The sequence below is a fragment of the Canis lupus genome, chromosome 12 (genome assembly GCF_011100685.1).
Source record: "Canis lupus familiaris isolate Mischka breed German Shepherd chromosome 12, alternate assembly UU_Cfam_GSD_1.0, whole genome shotgun sequence".
NCBI lineage: Eukaryota > Metazoa > Chordata > Mammalia > Carnivora > Canidae > Canis > Canis lupus.
Window position 1 is genome coordinate 24,122,409 of NC_049233.1, and position 20,786 is coordinate 24,143,194.

Genomic DNA, 20,786 nt, shown 5'->3' on the forward strand with positions numbered 1-20,786 from the left:
TGATAGTCACAGAGAGAGAGAGAGAGAGAGAGAGGCAGAGACACAGGCAGAGGGAGAAGCAGGCTCCATGCACCGGGAGCCCGATGTGGGATTCGATCCCGGGTCTCCAGGATCGCGCCCTGGGCCAAAGGCAGGCACCAAACCGCTGCGCCACCCAGGGATCCCATTCTTCTTGTCTCTAATAGAACTTTCATTTTCTTTTAAAATTATCCATATTCTGCCCTGGCAAAAAAAAAAAAAAAAGAAAAGAAATAAAGAAAACCACACACCATACTATCAGATAATTATGTAAGAAGACAAACACAAAGCAGACACAAACACAAACATGCCTACTGCCTTAGACTCTCCATAAATAGCAAACCTCTTCCCTCTTTTCCAGTACTGATTTTTATTGCTTAAACCTAGAGAAAAAGAAAAAAATTAGGATTGGAGGGTTTGAGACAAATCTCTTATTGGCCTAACTCTGGAATACACCATAAAATGATGAAGTCTGGAAAAGACAGCATTTGGGGACAGATTTTTTAATCAAAATCAAAACCAGTTTATGTAAACTTTGTGATTTGAGATATCTATCATTTGAAAGGATACTGAGCAACAAATTTCTTTCTCAATTAAGAAAAAAAATAGAAAGTAGAATGGTGGTTGCCAGCAGTTGGGGTAAGGGGTAAGAGTTCTGGAGATGGACAGTGGTGGTGGTGGTTTAACAATGTATTAACATACCAAATGGTAAATGTTATGTTATAAATTATTTTACCACAGTTTTTAAAACTTTAAAAAAGTTTTATAAGACAGTGTTTACATAATTGACAGAAAAGGCTTTATTGAGGTGGAAATAAGTGACAGGGTTGTGATTCAGGTGTCTGGTGATTTAGACCTAACTTGCTCTCTGTGAACACATATACAGAAACCTGTGCCTCAGTTCCCTTCTACAAAAAATGAAAATCAAGAATTAGAGAAAATCAGGAACTACAAGAATCATCTAGAATTCCAGCTATCCTTAGAGTGTTTTGAGATGTGTGCGGGAATGGAAGGAAGACATTTTGGGCTGCTATAGCCATAACGTCTTAAGAACCCAACTGATTTGCCCAAGGTCTCAAGTGAGGATTTATGTGAAAATACTTGTGAAATTAAGTATTAAGAGCAATATACATAGGTTATTAAAAAGCATTCACTGGCATGTGAATCACAATGTAATGAAAAAGTTAGAGATGGCCTAACTTGGTGGTTTTGTATGCTAATTATAAGAAGCATCTACTATGCACTGGGCAGTGAGGCATTAAGAATATATGCACTGTGTATATGGAAAGCTCAGAGTTCTAAAGGGAGTTCAGAAGTAAACCGGGAGAATACCTGGTTGGTGAAGGGCGCCCAGGCAGAGGGAAAAGCCTGCATGTGCTCATGCTTAGAGGGCATGAGAAAAAAGGAGACCACTGCCTGGGAGGAGAGCCAACAGGAGGGGGATACATGGCAAGAGATGGCTGGATGGATGCAGGGGCCAAGATGATACAGACTCTCATGAACTTCTTAAAGGATTCTGAATGTTTTTCTAAGAACTATGGAAAACCAGTAAAATGCATTAAGGAGGATTACAGGAGACTAAATGATCAGATCTGAGGTTAGATGCAAGAAATCTCAAGTGGTAAAAGTATTCTCACAGAATCCAGGCAGGGAACCAGAATGACTTGCAAAAGAATGTGGCATGGTGCAGAGAAGTAGACTGTCACCAGGCGATATCTACAAGGTCAAATCCACAGAAGTCAGGGGCATGGGCATGGATGAGAGTCAACATAGAGAAAAAATAAAGTCAACAAACAGCCCTAAAAAACTCCAACCTGTATTGGCCTTGTGACTAAGTCTGCAAATGGAGCAGTAATAGCTCATAAAACAGGAGGGATATCAGGCCACTGTAGTGCCATAAAAGCTGAAGAAAAAAAGAATAGTATTTCAAGAAGAAAAGAATGGACAGTAGGGCCAAACACTGAGAAGAGAAATGCAGCCTGAAAAATATCCACTGGATTTAGCCACATGGAAGTCATTCATGACCTCAGAAGAATTCTGGTGGATTACAAGGCCAAAGGCCACATTACAATGGGGGTGAGGAATAAATATGGAGTGAAGTATGAAAGTAGAGGGTACAGACAACTCTTTCCAGAAGTCTGGCCTATAAGGAAAGGAATGATGTAAGACAGTAGATGGAAAAAAGCACAGAGTTAAGAGAGAAGTTTTGTTTGCTGTTTTATTAGCAGAGGCTTTGGCATGCTTGAAATCTAAAGGGAAAGATCCGTGGAGAGAGAAAAGTTTAATGTAATAAGAAAGAAGGTATCTGAGGCAATGGCAGAGATGGGATCCAGAGCACAGGAAGTGGGGTACAGGCCTCAGGTGGAGAGAGGATTCCTCTATGAAATAGGAGCAAAGATGGGCTCAGGTGGATGCAAACTAAGGCAGCTTTGTGTCTTAGGTAGCAAAAAGAAAAGACATTTCACTTGCTAGCTTTTTAATACTGTCTGAGAGCAGGAGTACAGATCATCAGTTGACAGTGAGGGAAGAAAAGGCAGTGTGAGGGAAAAAAGGGGTGAATTAACACAGGCAGAAAAAGACTACTGGTTGGAACCATTTGAATCTGGTAGTCATGAAGTCATAGTGAAACCAGTCTGCTCTGAAGTAGGACCTTTTCTGGTGTGCTTCCCTACTTGAGTACATGCACAGACAAAGCAGACATCTGGCACATACAGGGTCAGGCTTTGCTGGAAAACTGGTACATAGTAGCACACAAGGAACTGAAAGGGATTCTGTGGAAATTAAAAAAACAAACACTCCATTTACTTGGAAATCAGTCTTAGAACAACCTCTGTATTGGCCTTGTGCACTGTGCACTAATCACACATAGATGCAGAAAGCCACATGTGTTACTCAATACTTGTTCTTCGATAGATCACACAATAACAATATGCATTAAATATGCCTCATTTATCCTATGACCGTAGAGCAGTTACCATAACAAATTCCTGTAGACGACTGTTTGGATTCAATCATGTTCAGGCTTAGCACAGTCTTACAGTTCTTACTGGTGCAAAAAGCATCTCACCTTGGCCCCCCTCCCCTCGGCAGGAAAAAAAACTCCAAATCTGTAATATGGTTTTCACTTCTCCCCAGCAAATAAATGTGAACATACAAGAGATCCACCCACAGCTTTGTAAGTGGGTGTAGATATTCCTTTATGCTCATATTTGGGCACATATTGTTGAAAGAAACAAAGGCATGGAAGTAATTTATCCTTTTCTCAAAACCAGATACCTCAATTTATTTCAAGTTTTCTTCCTATTTTTTCTACAAAATGACTCTCTAACAGCAAGACAGAAAGCAAAGAATGAAAAACATTATGATTTACAGAGAGCTTTGTTAGTACTTGAAGACTGGAATCTAACGTTGGAAATTAAAAGATACCTAATGAATTACAAGTCTCAATTCATAAAGAACAATTAACTCCATAACAGCCTCATACACTTTAACAAATACAGAGAATAGTATTGACATGGATAGAGAAGTAATTCTTTCAATACCTATATTTTAGTGAACTTAAGTAAACTTTAGTCACCAGAGGATAAATACCCACCCCCCAAAGGGAGATAAATCAACTGATTTTTTTCCCCTCGGGCAAAAAAAATAGAATATTAAACCACTTCATATCACAAAATAACAAAGAATATGAATATGAATCTGAAAATGAGTCCCAAAAAACGTGGTATTACAACAAAACAAATGGACCTTTCTAAGAAAAATAAATGGACAGAACACTGTCATCTGCTCCCACAACATAAGGGAAACCTTAGTGTTAGAGAAGGATATGAGAATGCTGAAGGGAGTCAGGAAGCATATATCAAATTTCCAAGCAAGGGGAGTCTTCCATCAAAGTTGTTTCTCTTGTGCTTTACAGCCACGTGCCCTATAATGAGTGGGTCAGCAGCAGTACATAAGTAGGGAAGGAATGTGACATTTATTACATACTTCCTAAATCTATGGCATTGTGATAGGCATTCTCTCATATGTTATCTCCAGAAAGCTCCCACTGCTGGCATTCTAACTTCTTAACTAAACTCATCACTCTGAAATTTGCCAAGTTACTTGATCATATTCCCCCTAAACTCTTAACACATACATGTTTAAATGAATAGCTTGCACACATAACAGAGGGAAACATAAGCCTGTAAGTTCAGCTCTGGCACATAGCTTAAAAGCTAAAAAACAAAAACACAAAAAACCTGTATGAATAAAATGATAAATGTTAAAAAAGATAGAAAAAAATGAATGGAGTTTAGATCTGCTAGAATGCAATTAACAAGTCAAGGAAGGGAATGTTTCTTAAAGGCATCATGGAAGGGAAACAGCCCAGAAGGAGTATTTCAATGCAATTCTTCTAGCAGACAATTCAGATATAGGTCTAAAATTTTAAATGTATTACCCTTTGACCTAGAAATCCTACTTCTAGGACCTTATCAAACCAACACATTCCCACATCTGCTCAAAGATACATATAGAGTCCAACACTTTTTAATAGCAAAAACCACAATGTCCATCAACACGATGCTATTAAATAACGTTACATCCATACATTAATTAGAACACTGTGCAGCATTTTAAAATAATAAGGTAAACCTATTTCTGCTGATATGGAAAGACATCCAAAATAAGGAGAAATAAAAATATGAAATAACCTATATGCCTTTCTCTCAACTGTGTTTTAGAATAGATTATAATAATGTTCAAGATTCAGTGCTTATGTAAATTATACCTCAACAAAGCTGACCCTTCCCCCCTCCTCAAAAAAAGTGTTTGTACATGCACAGAAAATTTCTGGAAGAAATGAACAGTTGTCTCTAGGAAATGGGACTGGGAATTTGAGGAAAGAAATCACATTTCAATGTATACTTTTTTATTCTATTTGAATGTTGTATTATGTTAATGTATTACATTTTCTTTCTTTCTTTCTTTCTTTTTTTAATCCCATATACAACAAAAGTAGGGCTGTGGCAAGGAATACCTACCGCAGAAACTGCTATAAAATGTACCAGCTTTTCACGGTGAGCTCTGAGAATTCAACTGTTTTGAGTTTATTTGATTAGGTAAATAAGCAATTTGATTTTGAGTCACAAACTGAAGTACTTGTGACTTCTCAAAAAATTAATAAGCTTCAGGGCTCTGTGTTTAAGCCTAGCCTATGGCCACACACAAAGTAGAGCCCATACTTGTGTGTACGCACACACACATACACACCCTCATACCTCTGGGTTCTGCAGCCTAAGGGCAGGCCTGGTTCTGAAGGAAAGAAAAAATCACCTCATCAACACTAATGCAACTTCCTTTGGGAACATTTCAAGCCCTAAAGGGCCTCCTCCCAGTGTTAAACCAGTCCAATCCAGTTTAGCTTGTAAGGTGTGACAGAATCCAAGCCTGTGGCTGAATCACAGGCCCCCAGGTCAGACTATTAAACAAGACTCGGACTATAGCCTTATAGCCTAATCTTCCCAATTACAGCATCTTTAAACATTTAATATAATGAAATAGGAGGTGCCATTAAACTCTAATTCAAAATGCAAACAACGAACAAATTAATTGCTTTCCAACTACACTCAGACACGTGAACAACTCCTGGCTGCCTAATTAGAAAATATTTAAATGGCATGCTCCTGAATACCATTTATTTCAAAAAAGTGGAGTCTTACCTGAGTAATATATAAATGACATGCTTGTGAAAAGAAGTCCAGGGGCTCACAGGTAAATTTAAATGAATGAACGGCGGCATAAATTAAAAATAAGACTAGAACTAACAGATACTGGTAAGCAGAAATAATCTCTTTGCAAAACATCCCCCCCCCGCCCCCGCCCAACACACACACGTTAGTCTTGACATCCTTAGCATCTTTCTATCCCACCACCTTAGCTTTGCCCAGCTCTAAGGCACATTCTGCACTGTTCTTCTGGCCTGTGGGCACACATTCGTGTTTAAGCCTGCTCAGGTATACATGTTTTCACAGTGAGTGCTGCTGTTCTGGAACTTGGCTTTCATCAATGTTCTAGGGCAGCTATCTACGTGTAGTGACTGATAAATTAAGACAAGTCAGGGGTTGAATTTCCAGCTAGAAGTCAGAGCTTTCTTTCTTTCAAAAAGAAAAAAAAAATCATTTTCACTGTGATACCTGAGCACACTCTTAAATAACAACACAGAAAAAAATCAGTTGAATTCTCTGTTTGGAACACCTACTATGAAGAATGTGTGCTACTGATGGGAATTTTAGTCCTCTATATCCAAACTCTACCAGAGTGATTAATCCTAGAGTTTAGAATCCCATAGCTGCTGATTCTCAGTTAATTCTACTTCTCTAGCTTTTGAGCTACTTACTCATCAAATGCTTTTGTGATATCCTTTTGATCCAAGTCCATCAAATCCAGTCTTCCTTGTTTTTCTTTTCTTTTTTTTTTTGTTTTGTTTTTTGTTTTGTTTTGTTTTTTGCTTTTTTTTCCCCCTCATTATTCTTTTCAGTGAACATTAAGGTTAGGGTTAAGAGTGAGGCTTATTTACCTGAGATCTTTCACTAGTTGTGGTTTTCAGTGAAAAGATTTTAATATGCCTTAAAGAAAACTTAAAAACTATACAAACAAAACAAGTAGAAACTAGTACAGATATATGGCTATTTCATTATTTTAATTCTTTCCATTAAAAATTGAACATAACAAAGAGACATTCCTTGAAGGAATTAGCAACAGTTTTCTAAGACAGAAGTTCCCTAAGTTTCCTAAGACAGAATTAATAGAAAAAACATAGTGTTTGTATTATTAACCTATTTATTTTTAATTAAAGTATAGTTGACAATGTTATATTAGTTATATTAGTTTCAAGTGTATAACATAGTGATTCTACAGTTCTATACATTATACTATGCTCACGATAAGCATAGTTATCATCTGAATCACTGACCTACTTAAATAGGTCCTATAGGGGGACCTGGGTGGCTCAGTCGGTTAACTGTCCTACTCTTCATTTTTGGCTCAGGTCATATTAGGGTCATGAGATCAAGCCCAGAGTTGGGCTCCTCGCTAGGTGTGGAGCCTACTTATGATTCTCTCTCTCCCTCTCCCTTTGCCCTTCTCCCTGCCTGCACACACTTGCTTCTTCTCTCTCTTAAAAAACAACAAAAAAAAAATCCTATAGAACTATCCTTTGTAAACTCTTCCACTAAATCATACTTACTACTTTATCATTCTTATGACCCATTGTGTAATCTAGGCTCTTCACTTCTTTAGGATAATATGACATACCAAAACTATATAATAGTTCATCTGTGCTTTTCCTCTTACTTATGCTAAGTATTTTAATGCTCCTTTAATACCCACAATGTTCCTCTCACTATGTTACGAGTTGTTGCAATGCTATTTTCGTTGAATGCTAATTCTGTTATGCAGTTAACGTTGTTCCTCATTAATTTCCTACAAGGGACAAAGATCTTTAGTTGGCATTCATAAGTGTACTATTCATTTAGTCAATGCTTTTTTTTTTAAGATTGATTGATTGATTGATTGATTGATTGATTTATTTATTCATGAGAGACACACAAACACACACACACACACAGAGGCAGAGACACAGGCAGAGGGAGAAGCAGGCTCCATGCAGGGAGCCTGATGTGGGACTCGATCCCAAGACTCCAGGATCACGTCCTGGGCTGAAGGCAGGCTCTAAACCGCTGAGATACCCAGGCATCCCTCATTTCTTAAATTCATCAAGAATTTTAATAAATCTTTGCTAAATATCATTAGTTTTCAACACTGCACTATCCAGTTGCTCAGGTCAACAGTTCCATTTCTTGATACCTACTTTGCCTGCAGGGGATTATAATAAGTAGTTATAGAAGCCTCTGAGGACTGAGACCCCAGAGCAGTCACCTCCATCATTTAAAAGGTAGGTCACGTTGAGCACATTAGTTTCCTTTTTGAACCCCAGTTTCTTCAATAATTTGATCATTTAATACAAAGATAAAAATGGAAACAATGTCATCTCTTTCATAGGACTGTGATCATTTAAAAAGCTATCATATATAAAAACAGCTAATACAGAAACTGATACATCATCAACAGTCTGCACATATTTCTTGGGTGCCTTCTATGTGACAATTTCTTTTTGACTTTAGGGATCATCTATAAATTAGTGTTATGATAAAAATTTCTCTTCATTTTTACTTCATGTTAGTATAGTACTGCTTACTAGTAGTATAAACAAACATTAACTTTAAAAGTCATAGTCTATATTAGAGCACTAATAAAAATATATACTGGACAATCCAAATCAATGTACTTGATTAACTTTTGATAGTATTTACAGTAATACAAAATCTGAAGGATGCTATTACTCTGTTCCCAGTTTATATTAGTATTTCTAAATCTTTACAAGATATGTATACAAAAATCTGACAAGATCAGTTACTACAAATAATATTGGTTTACTTTTAAGTGACAAACAGTATCCATTTTCCTTCTAATCTCCAGAGAAATCTTTCATATTCTCTCTAGAGCATGCAAATTTGCTTCCAAGGAGCACCACATCCCTCCTTCTAGCCACAGGAGCAATCTGAAGGCTCTTTCCTGATAAACCTCCACTCCCTCTTAAGATCCTTATCAACCAAGTATCCCATACAGTTAGAGTTGGTTTTTGAGTAAAAACCACCCATGAGTCACCTCAGATCATTTTTATTACATAAATCAAATTAAACTCATATAAAAAAAAAAAAACTTTTGGGATCTCTGGGTGGCGCAGCGGTTTGGCGCCTGCCTTTGGCCCAGGGTGCGATCCTAGAGACCGGGGATTGAATCCCACGTCGGGCTCCCGGTACATGGAGCCTGCTTCTCCCTCTGCCTATGTCTCTGCCTCTCTCTCTCTCTCTCTCTCTCTCTATCATAAATATAAATATAAATAAATAAATAAATAAATAAATAAATAAATAAATAAATTTTTATCTAAAAAATACATCCCAAGCCCAAGTAAGTGGATACGTTTCTACAGCAAATTCAAATACACAGCAAAATTTATGGGAATAATTATTAAGTAAAAACAACTATAAATTAGACATTACTCTCTAAATATGATTATTACTGTCCAATAACCAAAAATCTGCTTATAGTGATTGTTTATAACTTTCTCATTTCCCTTTAGAGTATGTTACTACATTCAACACTGAGAACTACCTGTAATTCAACCCTATCCATTTAATTCTTAAAATGCTAGAAGAAAAGTACTTGATGTTTTAAGTAAAAAGCCTGCAGATCTTAGCTAAGAATACTGTTCTACACATGAAAGTTATCTTCTAGTGAAAAAGGCTACTATAATATTTTATGAGGTACAGGGTAACTTAACAAACTTCAGCAACAAACAAATCTTGTGAGCACTTAAACCTGATACTCAGATTTTTTTACCATGAATTCTAACAAGGAAAAACAAAGCCAACTGGGAAACTGAACTTCAAAGTTAAAGCTTAACAATTTTTTTAAATGATCTCTCTGCCAAATTAAAAATTCAAAGCAAGTAACATTCACAAAATCCAAATTCTTTCCTAAAACTATATGAGCTCTATAACATTAAACTCCCCTAGGAAATTTCACCATCTCTGATATAGTGACTTATTAAAGTACTTAGAAGAAAAACGTACAGCATGCATATACTAATTTGTTCTTCTACTCCTTCACAAGTAATGAAGAGACAATGTCTGGAAACCATTGTTTTTAAAAGTCAATTATTTCAGCTGGCTTCTAAACGCTTTGCTTCTACTTAAAATACTTCAAAGAGAAAAGAACACACCCTCAAAGATGCATCATGACATAAATCTTTCAGGTACAACAATCCAAATATTTTTATTCAAAGGGCAAAAAGATCTTATAATGCCAGGTATAAAATGTGCCCAACTACGCAGCCTTCTGATAGCCTCATGTTTTAAGTCACATGAGAAGTGCATTGTGATAATTGAAATTTCTGTAACCACTAAACCCTCTTGGCACTCTGTTACTCAAGGAGATCTGGTACTTTATCTTCAACATGTGTAGGCAAGTTGATTATGGTTTTTCTTTTTAATCAGGCCAACTCTACCTACCTCTACTGAAATGTTGTTCCAGGAAGCCGACCACCACAGTGTCTTAAAGGGGCACTGGGTGTGGATGTGTGGGAGATTCATTACAGTGTTACGTATGTTGAAATTTCCAAAATAAAAACAACAGAAGGAGAAGAAGGGGAGAGAAAAAGGGGATGAAGGAAAAAAAAAAAGAAAGCGAAAGGAAACTGACTTGAAGAATGTGATTTTAAATCAAGTAGACCGGGATTAAAATTTTAGCTCTGTAATACATTAATTAGCAGCATGACCTTGGCAAACCCAAGGTTCCTTGCCTATAAAAGTGGGATTATAACAGTCCCCATTTTGTGGGACTGTTGGGAGATCTGAATGGGATAATATATGGAAAGCACTGAACAGAATGCCTCACATATAGAAAGATAACCAAATATTAAGTATTCTATATAATAATTATTTTTATCAAATAAGCGTGTGAGTCTAATGGGTTATAGCTTCAGCCTAGTCTATTTAGGAAGACAGTTCTTGGAGAACATGATGTAATTTTTGTAAAACTAAGAAAAGTAACTGAGATCAAGAAATACATTGCTTCCAGTAAACATTTTCTGGGGATCTAGCTCCTTATAAGACAATAAAAACCTGGAGTCAAAATCCAGAGGTCCTGGCTCTGAATCTCAAAGTTGTCTCTTGCTAGCTGTGTAAACGTAAGCAAGTTTTAGTCTATGCCTCATTTTTTTGTCTTTTAACTGAAGATAATATTCCTGTAGGGATGCTGTGAGAAGTAAATAAATTAATATACATAAATGCTGCTCAGGATAGTGGCTGGCGCTTAGTAAGTTCTAGGTCAGTGTTACCTGGGATTGAGTTTTTAGTAATTCCTACTAGATGGGGCAAATGGCTGGCTAAATTGGAAGAGTATCAACTCTTGATCTCATGGTTGTGAGTTCGAGCTCCACATTGGGTATAGTGATTAATAAAATAAACTTTAAAAATTAATAATAATAATTCTTACCAGAAAACTGTTGACCACCCCAAAGCTGGCCACTTTTGAACCCAGCTACTCACTAGGATAACAAGCCTAGCAGAACTGTAATTTGGACAAGTGTGAGCTCTAAATCTGAACTAAACTCTTGCCCTTCCACTCATCAGTTCTCTGTATGTATGACTGTGCTCATCCACCTGAAGATTCTGTATTATTAGAGCTTACCGTCGCCAAGTTACCAGCAAAACCCAAAGACATATTATAGCTTGGTATGTCTGCATGTATGCACGAAGCTTAGAGTGATGATCTGGGAGCAACAAGAATGTGATTATTTCTACTTGTGCCTGGTCTGTATTTTCTAACTTTCTGCCATGTACATGTATTGCTTCTGTGACAATAAAAGGTTATTTCAAAATTTGGAAATGGAAGAAACACTTTTCATATCTGTCTAAGGAAAAAGACCCCATAAATTCCATACCTGTATTTATGAATGATGGCATTAAATAGTTTTCCATCTCTCCAGCAGGTAGTGAAATTTTCACACCGTATTCCAGCGTAACCCTCTGTTGCCTGCTGTGTCCACAGTAGCAATCTCTCCTTAGCAGACATATCCTCCGACTCTCCAGTAACATGGATATCAGATATCTAAACATAATAGAAAGTGTTAAAACATTAGGAAAAAAAGCTAGCTCCGACTGAGAACCTACTATGTGCCAAGAACTTCACAAGTGTTTATTTTACTTAATCATCATAATTCTCACTGGAAAGCTAAGTGTAGTTTTCCCATTTTACATATAGGGAAACTGAGTTTCAAGGAGGTTCACAGATTAAAAAAAAAGTAGGATTTAACCCAAGCATCTAGTTTTTTTATTATGCCAAAATGTCAAGCACTGAAAATTCTAATTTTCAATGAGATTCTCCTTTACTAATCAGATCTGCTAAAACAACTCAACCAAATGTTCTTCCAAGTTCAAATGGATCAAAGTAAAACTTACAAATTAATCTATATTACCACTTGCAGAGGAGGATTTGATACAACAGGTGTTCCATGTAAAGAACAAAGAAGGTCCCCAATTTACATTATATAATATTTTTAAAAAGATTTTATTCATTTATTCATGAGAACAGAGAGAGAGAGAGAGAGGCAGAGCCACAGGCAGTGGGAGAAGCAGGCTCCATGCAGGGAGCCCAATGCGGGACTCAATCCCAGGTCTCCAGGATCACGCCCTGGGCTGAAGGCAGCGCTTAAACCGCTGAGCTACCCAGGCTGCCCCATTATATAACAATTTGACCTAAAGTCTCTTTCTCATGAGTCCTTGCTCAGCTTACTCAACATGAAATCTGTATTAATTGACTTTTCCCTTTTCCCTACACTTTGTTTTCATTAAATTTTCTAAAGGTCTCCTTCCACTAAATAAAACAGGTCACCAGTTCACGTGATTTACATTTCCTCAAGATCCTCTCTAATAAGAGTCCTACTTAATCTGCTGATAATGACATTAAGGCACAAAGTGACTTTACCAGGGGTCACACAGTGATTCTAAAGCTGGGATTAACACCAACAAACAACTGTTCTCTCAATCAGGGCAGGATGCGAAGCCAAGGGATCAAGAAGACAGGCGGGAAGCCAGGATCAGGATAAGTAAATAAGGAATTGGAAGCAATACAGAGGGAGTCACAAATCATTTTATAACAGGAAAAAAATCACTAAAGTCATGAGATTGGCTTCTAGTCCTGGCCACTAGATCCATAGCTTTGAATAGTTCATTTTATGTCTGTGAGTCAACTTCCTCATCTATAAAATGAGGAGGTAGGAGGTAGAAGCAGGTCATGTTTAAGACTCTTTCCAGTCTAACGTCCTACTGTAAAAACAACACAGAAGTCAGAGGTCAAAACAGGCAGAGTCAAGCAAGTCAAAGTAGAAAAATTTAAAAACCCAAACTGAAGAAAGCCTTTCCCATGCAGCAGTGCTAGGCTCAAACAGGAAACCCTTTATTCCTCCCAGCTGCCACAAGAGCCGGAGGCATGGCCAACTGGGGGCCTGGTGCAGGCTGCAGCTTAAAGCCCACACCAGGCCTGGCAGCCCCACACAACACCACATGGACAAGGGGGCCACACACGCCCTTAGCCCACTATTCAGCACAAATGCCATGCCCTGCACAGCTTGCTCTCCGTCACACTCTGAGATATGCTCCTTGACAGATCATTTTATTTTTTAAAAAAGATTTTATTTATTTATTCACAAGAGAGACACAATGAGAGGCGGAGACATAGGCAGAGGGAGAAGTAGGCTCCCTGCAAGGAGCCTGATCCCAGGACCCCAGATCATGACCTGAGCCAAAGCAGATGTTCGACCACTGAGCCACCCAAGGTGCCCTCGACAGATCATTTTAAGGTACAGTGTCCCAAAAATTTTTTTTAAGATTTTTATTTGAGAGAGTGAAGCATGGGGTGGGGGGACGGGGGAGAGAGAGAGAAGCAGACTCCTCACTGAGCAGAAGTGGGATGTGGGGCTCAATCCCAGGACCTAGAGATCATAACCTGAGCTGAAGGTAGATGCTTAATCGACTGACGTGCCCCCACAGTGTCTCAATTTAATCTTCTTTCCTAAGAATCTGTGCTGGTCTCTATGACATGAAAAGAACTATGTGCATACATGAACACATTACACAGAATATACAGGAAAAATTCCTTTTTTCTTTTTTAATGTGGAAAAAAGAGGAGAAAAATCAGTATTCTTCTAACTTCCAACTGCTACTCTAATCCAAAATTATACTAGAGAGGAGCACCTGGATGGCTCAGGTCAGTTAAGCTCCCAACTCTTTTTTTTTTTTTTTTAAGATTTTATTTATTTATTCACGGGAGACACAGAGAGAGAGAGAGGCAGAGACACAGAGGGAGAAGCAGGCTCCATGCAGGGAACCTGACACAGGATTCAATCCCAGGACTCCAGGATCATGCTCTGAGCCGAAGGCAGACACTTAACCACTGAACCACTCAAGCATCCCTCTAGCTCCCAATTCTTGATTTCATTCAGTTCAGGTCATAATCTCACAGTCCTGAGATGGAGACCCACCTCAGCTCTGTATTCAGCGTGGAGTCTGATTGGAATTCTCGCTCTCCTTCTGCCCTTCCCCTCCCAATGCACTCAATAAATAGATAGATAGATAGATAGATAAATAGGATCTTTGGAGATAAATAAATAAAATTATGCTAGAGAGTTTTCTGGCACATTCCAGGAGTTTAAATCCCATCTCCACCATTTATATTCCAGTTACTCAACTGTTTTAAGTTCATTCTCTGGCTTGCAGAATAATGATGGTAAGTGTAACCATGCCGTGCTGTGAAAATTCAACAACACAAGCACAGCATAATGTCTGCAATTTTATCATTGTGGGTTTTATTATTTGTTTTGATAAAGGGGGAGGCAAAACTCTCCCAATTCTCCTGCTGTAAAGAGAAGTAAGAAATAAAGTTTTTAAATTTGTTGCCTCAAATAAAAATCTGTAAAAACAAGGGTTCATAGAAACAAATCTAGGAAATGGTGAAGGAGAAAATTGAGCCTACAGGTAAAATCTGACAACAGGTTCCTCTTACTTAGCCTTTAAGAATTTTAAGATCCACTGCTTCTGGCAACCCAACCCTTATCACCACTACATGGGTGATAATGACAACCATATAAAGCAAAGGGAGGTAGCTGGAGAGAGGGAGGTACTCTTTTCTGCAGGTCAAGAATATTCCATGCCAGACCCTTCACAGAATCACCTACTCATGAGGGAAGTCAGTAAATATGAACTACAAGGTAAATTTAATAGGCACAGCATTTCACCTGAGAAAGGATATTAAAGGAAGGGGAGTTTAGAGGTTGCAAACCAGTCTAAATATCAACCAGGAGAAAGTAATACAGTCTAATTAAATAAGTTTCCAAAGGATGAATTCCAGATTGTTACTTCCACACACATTATTTCAGACTGTTACAAATGCATACACTATTTTAAAAAGCTGTGATTTTCAAACGTTATGAAGCAAACTTTAACGTACCAAAGACTACTAACACACTGACTCATTTTCAGCTTTTCCTGCTATTTCCAATTACTTGAGTATTATTCCCACAGGGAAACTCAAGGTATTTTTAAAAATGTCCTATTGCCGTTAACCACTACCTCTCTTAGCATATTAAACTTTTCATGATACTGTGCAACTGAAACCAAATGAAAAATAAATTGAACTCTGAAAATTACATCTGCAGTTGTCACTGATGACTCCTGATTTAAAATCTGCGCATTCAGCAAATCAGCCTGAATCCTCGGTCAGTGACAAGTCAGGTCTGATTCCAGGAAGTAATGGAGCTTCCTCCCTTCAAATCCTGGAGGCAATGCAGAGATCAGAGGTGTGCATTCATGCCACCTGGGTTCAGATTCTAACTCTGATAGTTAACAGGATTATGACCCAGAGCCATCCATTTCATCTCTCTAAAATTCATTTTCTTCATTTTAAAAACTTAAATGATGACATCATCTTTACCTCCTTCAATGGTTCTACAAATTCCATAAAATAAATGCACATCAAATGCTTCACACAGTGCCTGGCATGTAGAAACCTCTATAAATGTTAGCTTCTCCCACCACAATTTTGTTAGTCGTACTTGCTGCTTGAAGTTCCTCACCAACAATCTGTCAGCTAGCACCAAAAACAAACAAAATCCTTTCTAGCCAAGTTCCTTTGGGAAACTCGAAGCCCTCATGCCTCACATCCAGGTCATTAATGGCTCCTACCCAAATTCAAGCTCTTCCTGTCACTGAGCCTCCCGTGCCTGTATTTCATCCCTGCCTCATCTCTCCTGACCCGGTTTGACACCATTCTCCAGCTTTCCAGAAATGTCTATTCTGTGGTAAACAAAGTCTCCTACTTCTTAAGGACCTCACACCACTTGTACCATTTTACTGAACTGGGTCTACCCCTCTTGCCTCAAGTCAAGTCCCACCCACCACCAGGCCTGCAGGCAGGGCAAGTGAATTCCAACTCCCCCAGTGATGCCCAATCAAGTTTTCCAGCCATGACCCACAGGTACTAAGACCTCATTTTTACACCACAGGCCACTCTTGCACTACCACCTTCTTCTTCTCCTTAAAAATGATCCCTGAACCCACCCTCACAAATATCCAACACCACTGAAGATAGCATGTACTTGTCTCCATCCTGCACTGCACCCTCATGCTCTCCATACCTACTGCTACATCCTGGAACTCATCATCTTATGCCAGAACTAGCCCACCTCAGACATTTAACTTCCAATAGTGAGTTCCTTTTCTTCTACTACTTTCATGCCCTAATGCCAGCTAAACCACTTATCTGGCTTCATCAACATCTCAGACTCCCTGACTTGTCTGATTCCATCCCACTCTAAGAGCCTTCTTCTGTCTTCACCTCCTTCTCTGTCTGGCCTGCACTACATGATCCACCACTTCAAATAATTTTCTCAAATCCCTCACCAGTTTCTCCTTGCCCTGAAACCCCCTGGCCACACCCCAATCCTGATCAAGTCAGCTGTATGTCTCTTATACTCTTGCCCTATGCTATAAGCTCCACTACAAAACCATAGTACCCTGTGGGCTGCTGCCACAAACTCCAGGTCTGCAATTCAGCTAAGCATCTCTAAGAAACCTGCACTTCTTGGTGTCCTGACTGGCCACTTTTTCCATCCCTCACAATATCACTTTCAATATTCTTTACCATTTGCAAGAAACTCCCTAACCTACTACTTCCTTATGTTTAGCAATCACTTTTTTATCTCCTTCTTTATAAAGAAAATAGCAACCCCACTAGCAATCCCTCCCTTCCCCACTCTGCTACCTACAAACTTGGCTTCCATATAACCTCCTTTTCTCCTGTGCTCAGAATCCTTCTACCTGCTGCCTCTTGGGAGTCTCACTCCATCAATCATTCCCTCCTTATCTGGGGCTTTGCTCTCAGTACTTAAAATACTCAAATCTCTTCCATCCTAAAATAAATAAAAATAAACAAGCTTCATAAATTCAGTTCCCTCTTTACTTATCATTGCCTCTCTCTCTTCCCAGTAAAGCAAGTGGGAAAAGAAAAAAAAAAATCTCTGTATTTTTTAAATAGATTTTATTTTTGTATTTTTTAATCTTTATTATCTTTACTCCTCAATCTGTTGTGAGTTGGCTTCCATCCCAATCACTCCACTAAAACTAAGTAGCAGTGACCAAAGTGAGGGAGGTTCCTGCTCATGACTCGATTTTCCCAATTAAAAAAGGAAATCAGAGAGTGAAATGTAACAGAGGATGTGATGGTCACAAAAGGAGGGAGGTCATGCAGCGCCTGAAGAGATATTGAAGATATTGTGAGCAATACCTCCTCTTCTCTAGTCTCACTTATTCAATAAGCACTCATAAATGTTTGTTCGTAACACTACTGGGCACTTGGTCATACAACCACCCTCATGAAGCCTTCAGTCCAATGACAGAGAAACATCATGAAGAAGAGCTCAAGGGTTGCTTTCCAATCTATCCATTTTCTAATCCTGATCTCTCTGAGGCATTGGTCACTGGCAGGCTCTCCTCCCTGACTTCCCTGATATCAGTCTTTCTTGGTTTTCCTCCTGCCTCTCTGGCCTTTCCTTCTCAGTTTTCTGCCACCCTTCCTTTAGTGCTGTTCCTCAGGCTCGGTCTTCAGCCCCCCTCTCTTCTCCCTCTCACTGGGTCATCTCATCTTCTACAATGGTTCAAGTGTCCCCCCTCCCATACTGATGACTCCCAAACCTCACCCCTGAACTCAAGACCTATGAATTCAATGAACATGTCTCAAAATAGTCAAACTAACCACATGTGGAGGGAGCACTTCAATGAGCCAGACAGTGTGCTTACGCACTTCCCAAATATTATCTCATGATCACAACATACATGATAATGAAGCACAAAGTGGTTATGTGACTTGCTCAAGTGCACACAAACTAGAAGTAAAATATGAACTTGAATCTATCTGGCTCCACTGTGCTTTGTCTCACAGCCTCTTCAAACTCACTGTAGAAAAGATGGAATTTCTCTTTCTCCATACTGCTCTTCCTCTGTATTCATAGCTCAGAGGATGGCCCCATCATTTACCCAGTTGCCCCCAAACCAAAAACCCTCAAGTCCTTCTTGATGCCTTTTTCTGTCTGTACCTACCTTCAATTGGTCACACAGTCCTATGCAGCCTCATCTCTCCCCACATCCCTTCAACACACCCAAAAAAACTCCACATGCTCCAGCCACACTGAACCACTTCTTGCTCCCTCAGTAAGAATACATTTCCACAGAACACTCCACATTTATTCATGCTACTGCTTACCTATAGAACACCCTCACCAGCTGCCACCCCTCTCCAGCCCTTCCCTCCTCTGTTCCTCTGAGGAAGCCCCAGCTGATTCCACCTCCTGGGTCTACAAGAGACATCCCACCAACCCCTGTGCTTCCACAGCAGCCCACGCGTACTGCTATAACAATACATGGTGTGTATCATTACTCTCTGTTGATATATCTTCTCTCCCTCTAATACATGAGCAAATACACGCAAAATAACAGTATCTTATTCATCTTAGTATTATAGTGTCTAACTCAGTCACTGTCTGTTACGTAATAGACAATAAATGCCCATGAGCATATGTGTTTGTGATTTGAGTTTGGCACCTAGGGAATCTTTGAAATATTTCATTCAGGCAACCAGGATATCCTTGCTCACTTCTGCTTTATTGTAAACTTCAAGATTCCATATAGGAAGAAAAGGCTTTTTCCCTACAGTGTATGGGCAAGCTCCAACCAATAAAACTGATGTGCCCATAAAAATGTCATTGGACCAAATAGGTGTTTTCTGCTTACTATTTACACAATAGAAATGACACATTTGCCAACATTTTTCAAAACATTTATTTTGGCACTGTATAAAAACCATCTAAATCTAGTATTCTCCAAGTTCAAGGAGAGTATAAAAGGAGTTCAAAATGTTTGAATTCAAATGTCTTTATATCCCAAGTCCAAGTGAACACCAATGTTAATCTCACAATATCTTTTAAGACAATCATCATAGGTCTAGAACGGTACTGGGCTCAGCAAAGCTTCCACCTTCTTCTAGAACTGAGACTCACCACTGAGAATCTGAAGTTCATATGAACTGTCCTGTCTTGGTCTGCCTCTGAGGAGCTTCCCATTTTATTAACAGTTGAAATAATTCTTTGGCCTTACTTTCTTTAATTTTTCAACTAAGCAACTTCACTGACCTTTTTTCCTGGCCTGATTTAAATGTGATATTTCAGTAAGTAGTTTATCACAGATTCTGGTTAAATTTACTTTTAGTTTTATCAGATATTATTAGTTCAATTCCCACATGAAATGGTACTGAACTAGTTGAAACAAGTTAATAGAAAAATACCCAATTTTCACATACTTTTTGCTAACTATACATACATTCAATTGGCCAAATCTTTATTTCACTTGAATTACAGAGGAAATGTTATTTCTTTCCCATAAAGTCCAGAAGGTGCTGATGTCACTACATAGCTAGAGCAAGAAAGGGTAATTTGCCTTTTACTGTCATTCTATTTATGTGTACTCGTCTTCCAAGATAGTCCAAACCTAAATTAAAAAGAAGACTCTATAAGATTTTTATGTGAAGTGCAAGTATTTTCCAGAGCCCTGACAAAAGCTGGTTTACAGAAAAATAGTTCCAGGCTTTAAAAATACTCAACACAAGGCATTCTCAAAAACTGCATGGTCATGTAATTAGAAAATGGGTTCTCCAATAGGGATTCTAAAAGTATTGCTCCTACTGGAAATAGAACAAATGCTCAGAAAAATCTAATCATTTACATATGAAGTCCTCAAACCCATTTGAATTAGAAATATGGCTCCTGGCTATCTATTTTAGCCAAATTATTTTGAGCCATTTAGGGAAATTTAAAAAAGAATCCAGATACCAAATATATGAAATCATAGTTCAGGATCCTGAGCCTTAAGAATAAAGACATCACCATCTCTGTTTTATCTTTTCACTCCATATAAGCAAGATCAAAAGTGAAAGTAAAAAATCAAAAACCTCAGCCTAAAAAAAAATTACTACCAACAAAGCAGTGGTCTCATACTCTTTCCTACATTCACATCTTTTTCCCACATTACCTCTACCTTTACGCGTAACACTGATACTTTACTACATAATTTCCCTTCTCCCTCTCAGCAGAGCTAAGACAACACACAATGATTGAAATAATAATAACTGGAACTAAAAGAAGGTACAAGGCGCTGTAGGAGAGTGGGAGGGGTCAGGGATGAGGTACAGATAAAATTCAAATACAAGAAAGAAAGAGATACAGACAGAATTCAAACACAAGAAAGAAAGCCTAACCCAAATTCACATAGTTCTAACTGTGGTATAACCAGGTATGTGCCTACTCAGGGATGAACTTTGTTTCATAGTGCCCATCTGACCAAGTGCCTCCTAGAACACCGTCAGGCAATATGAACCACAGTCTCAACAAACAGCTCAAAGACACAATCAATATCTGAAAACAAATGGACTGTTTTGCTTCTGCAATCTGGAAGCCAAAGAAACCAGTGCTAGAACTCTCAAAAAATAAAAGCATGAGTTGCTCAAACCTCGTCATGTGTACTGACTCATCCTGCCTCTCATGCTATCATCTGCTAGTC

The 20,786-nt window shown here is 38.5% G+C and overlaps 1 protein-coding gene across 24 annotated transcripts in view; it reads right to left on the reverse strand.

The window, feature by feature from the left end:
- The window catches only part of DST (dystonin), a 480,589-nt gene that overhangs the window by 179,317 nt on the left and 280,486 nt on the right, over positions 1 to 20,786 (reverse strand). For all 24 annotated transcript variants that reach the window (XM_038554403.1, XM_038554389.1, XM_038554383.1 and 21 more), the window contains one exon: positions 11,567 to 11,733. In XM_038554403.1, coding sequence (XP_038410331.1) covers positions 11,567 to 11,733 — 167 coding nt within the window. The remainder of the gene's footprint in view (positions 1 to 11,566; positions 11,734 to 20,786) is intronic.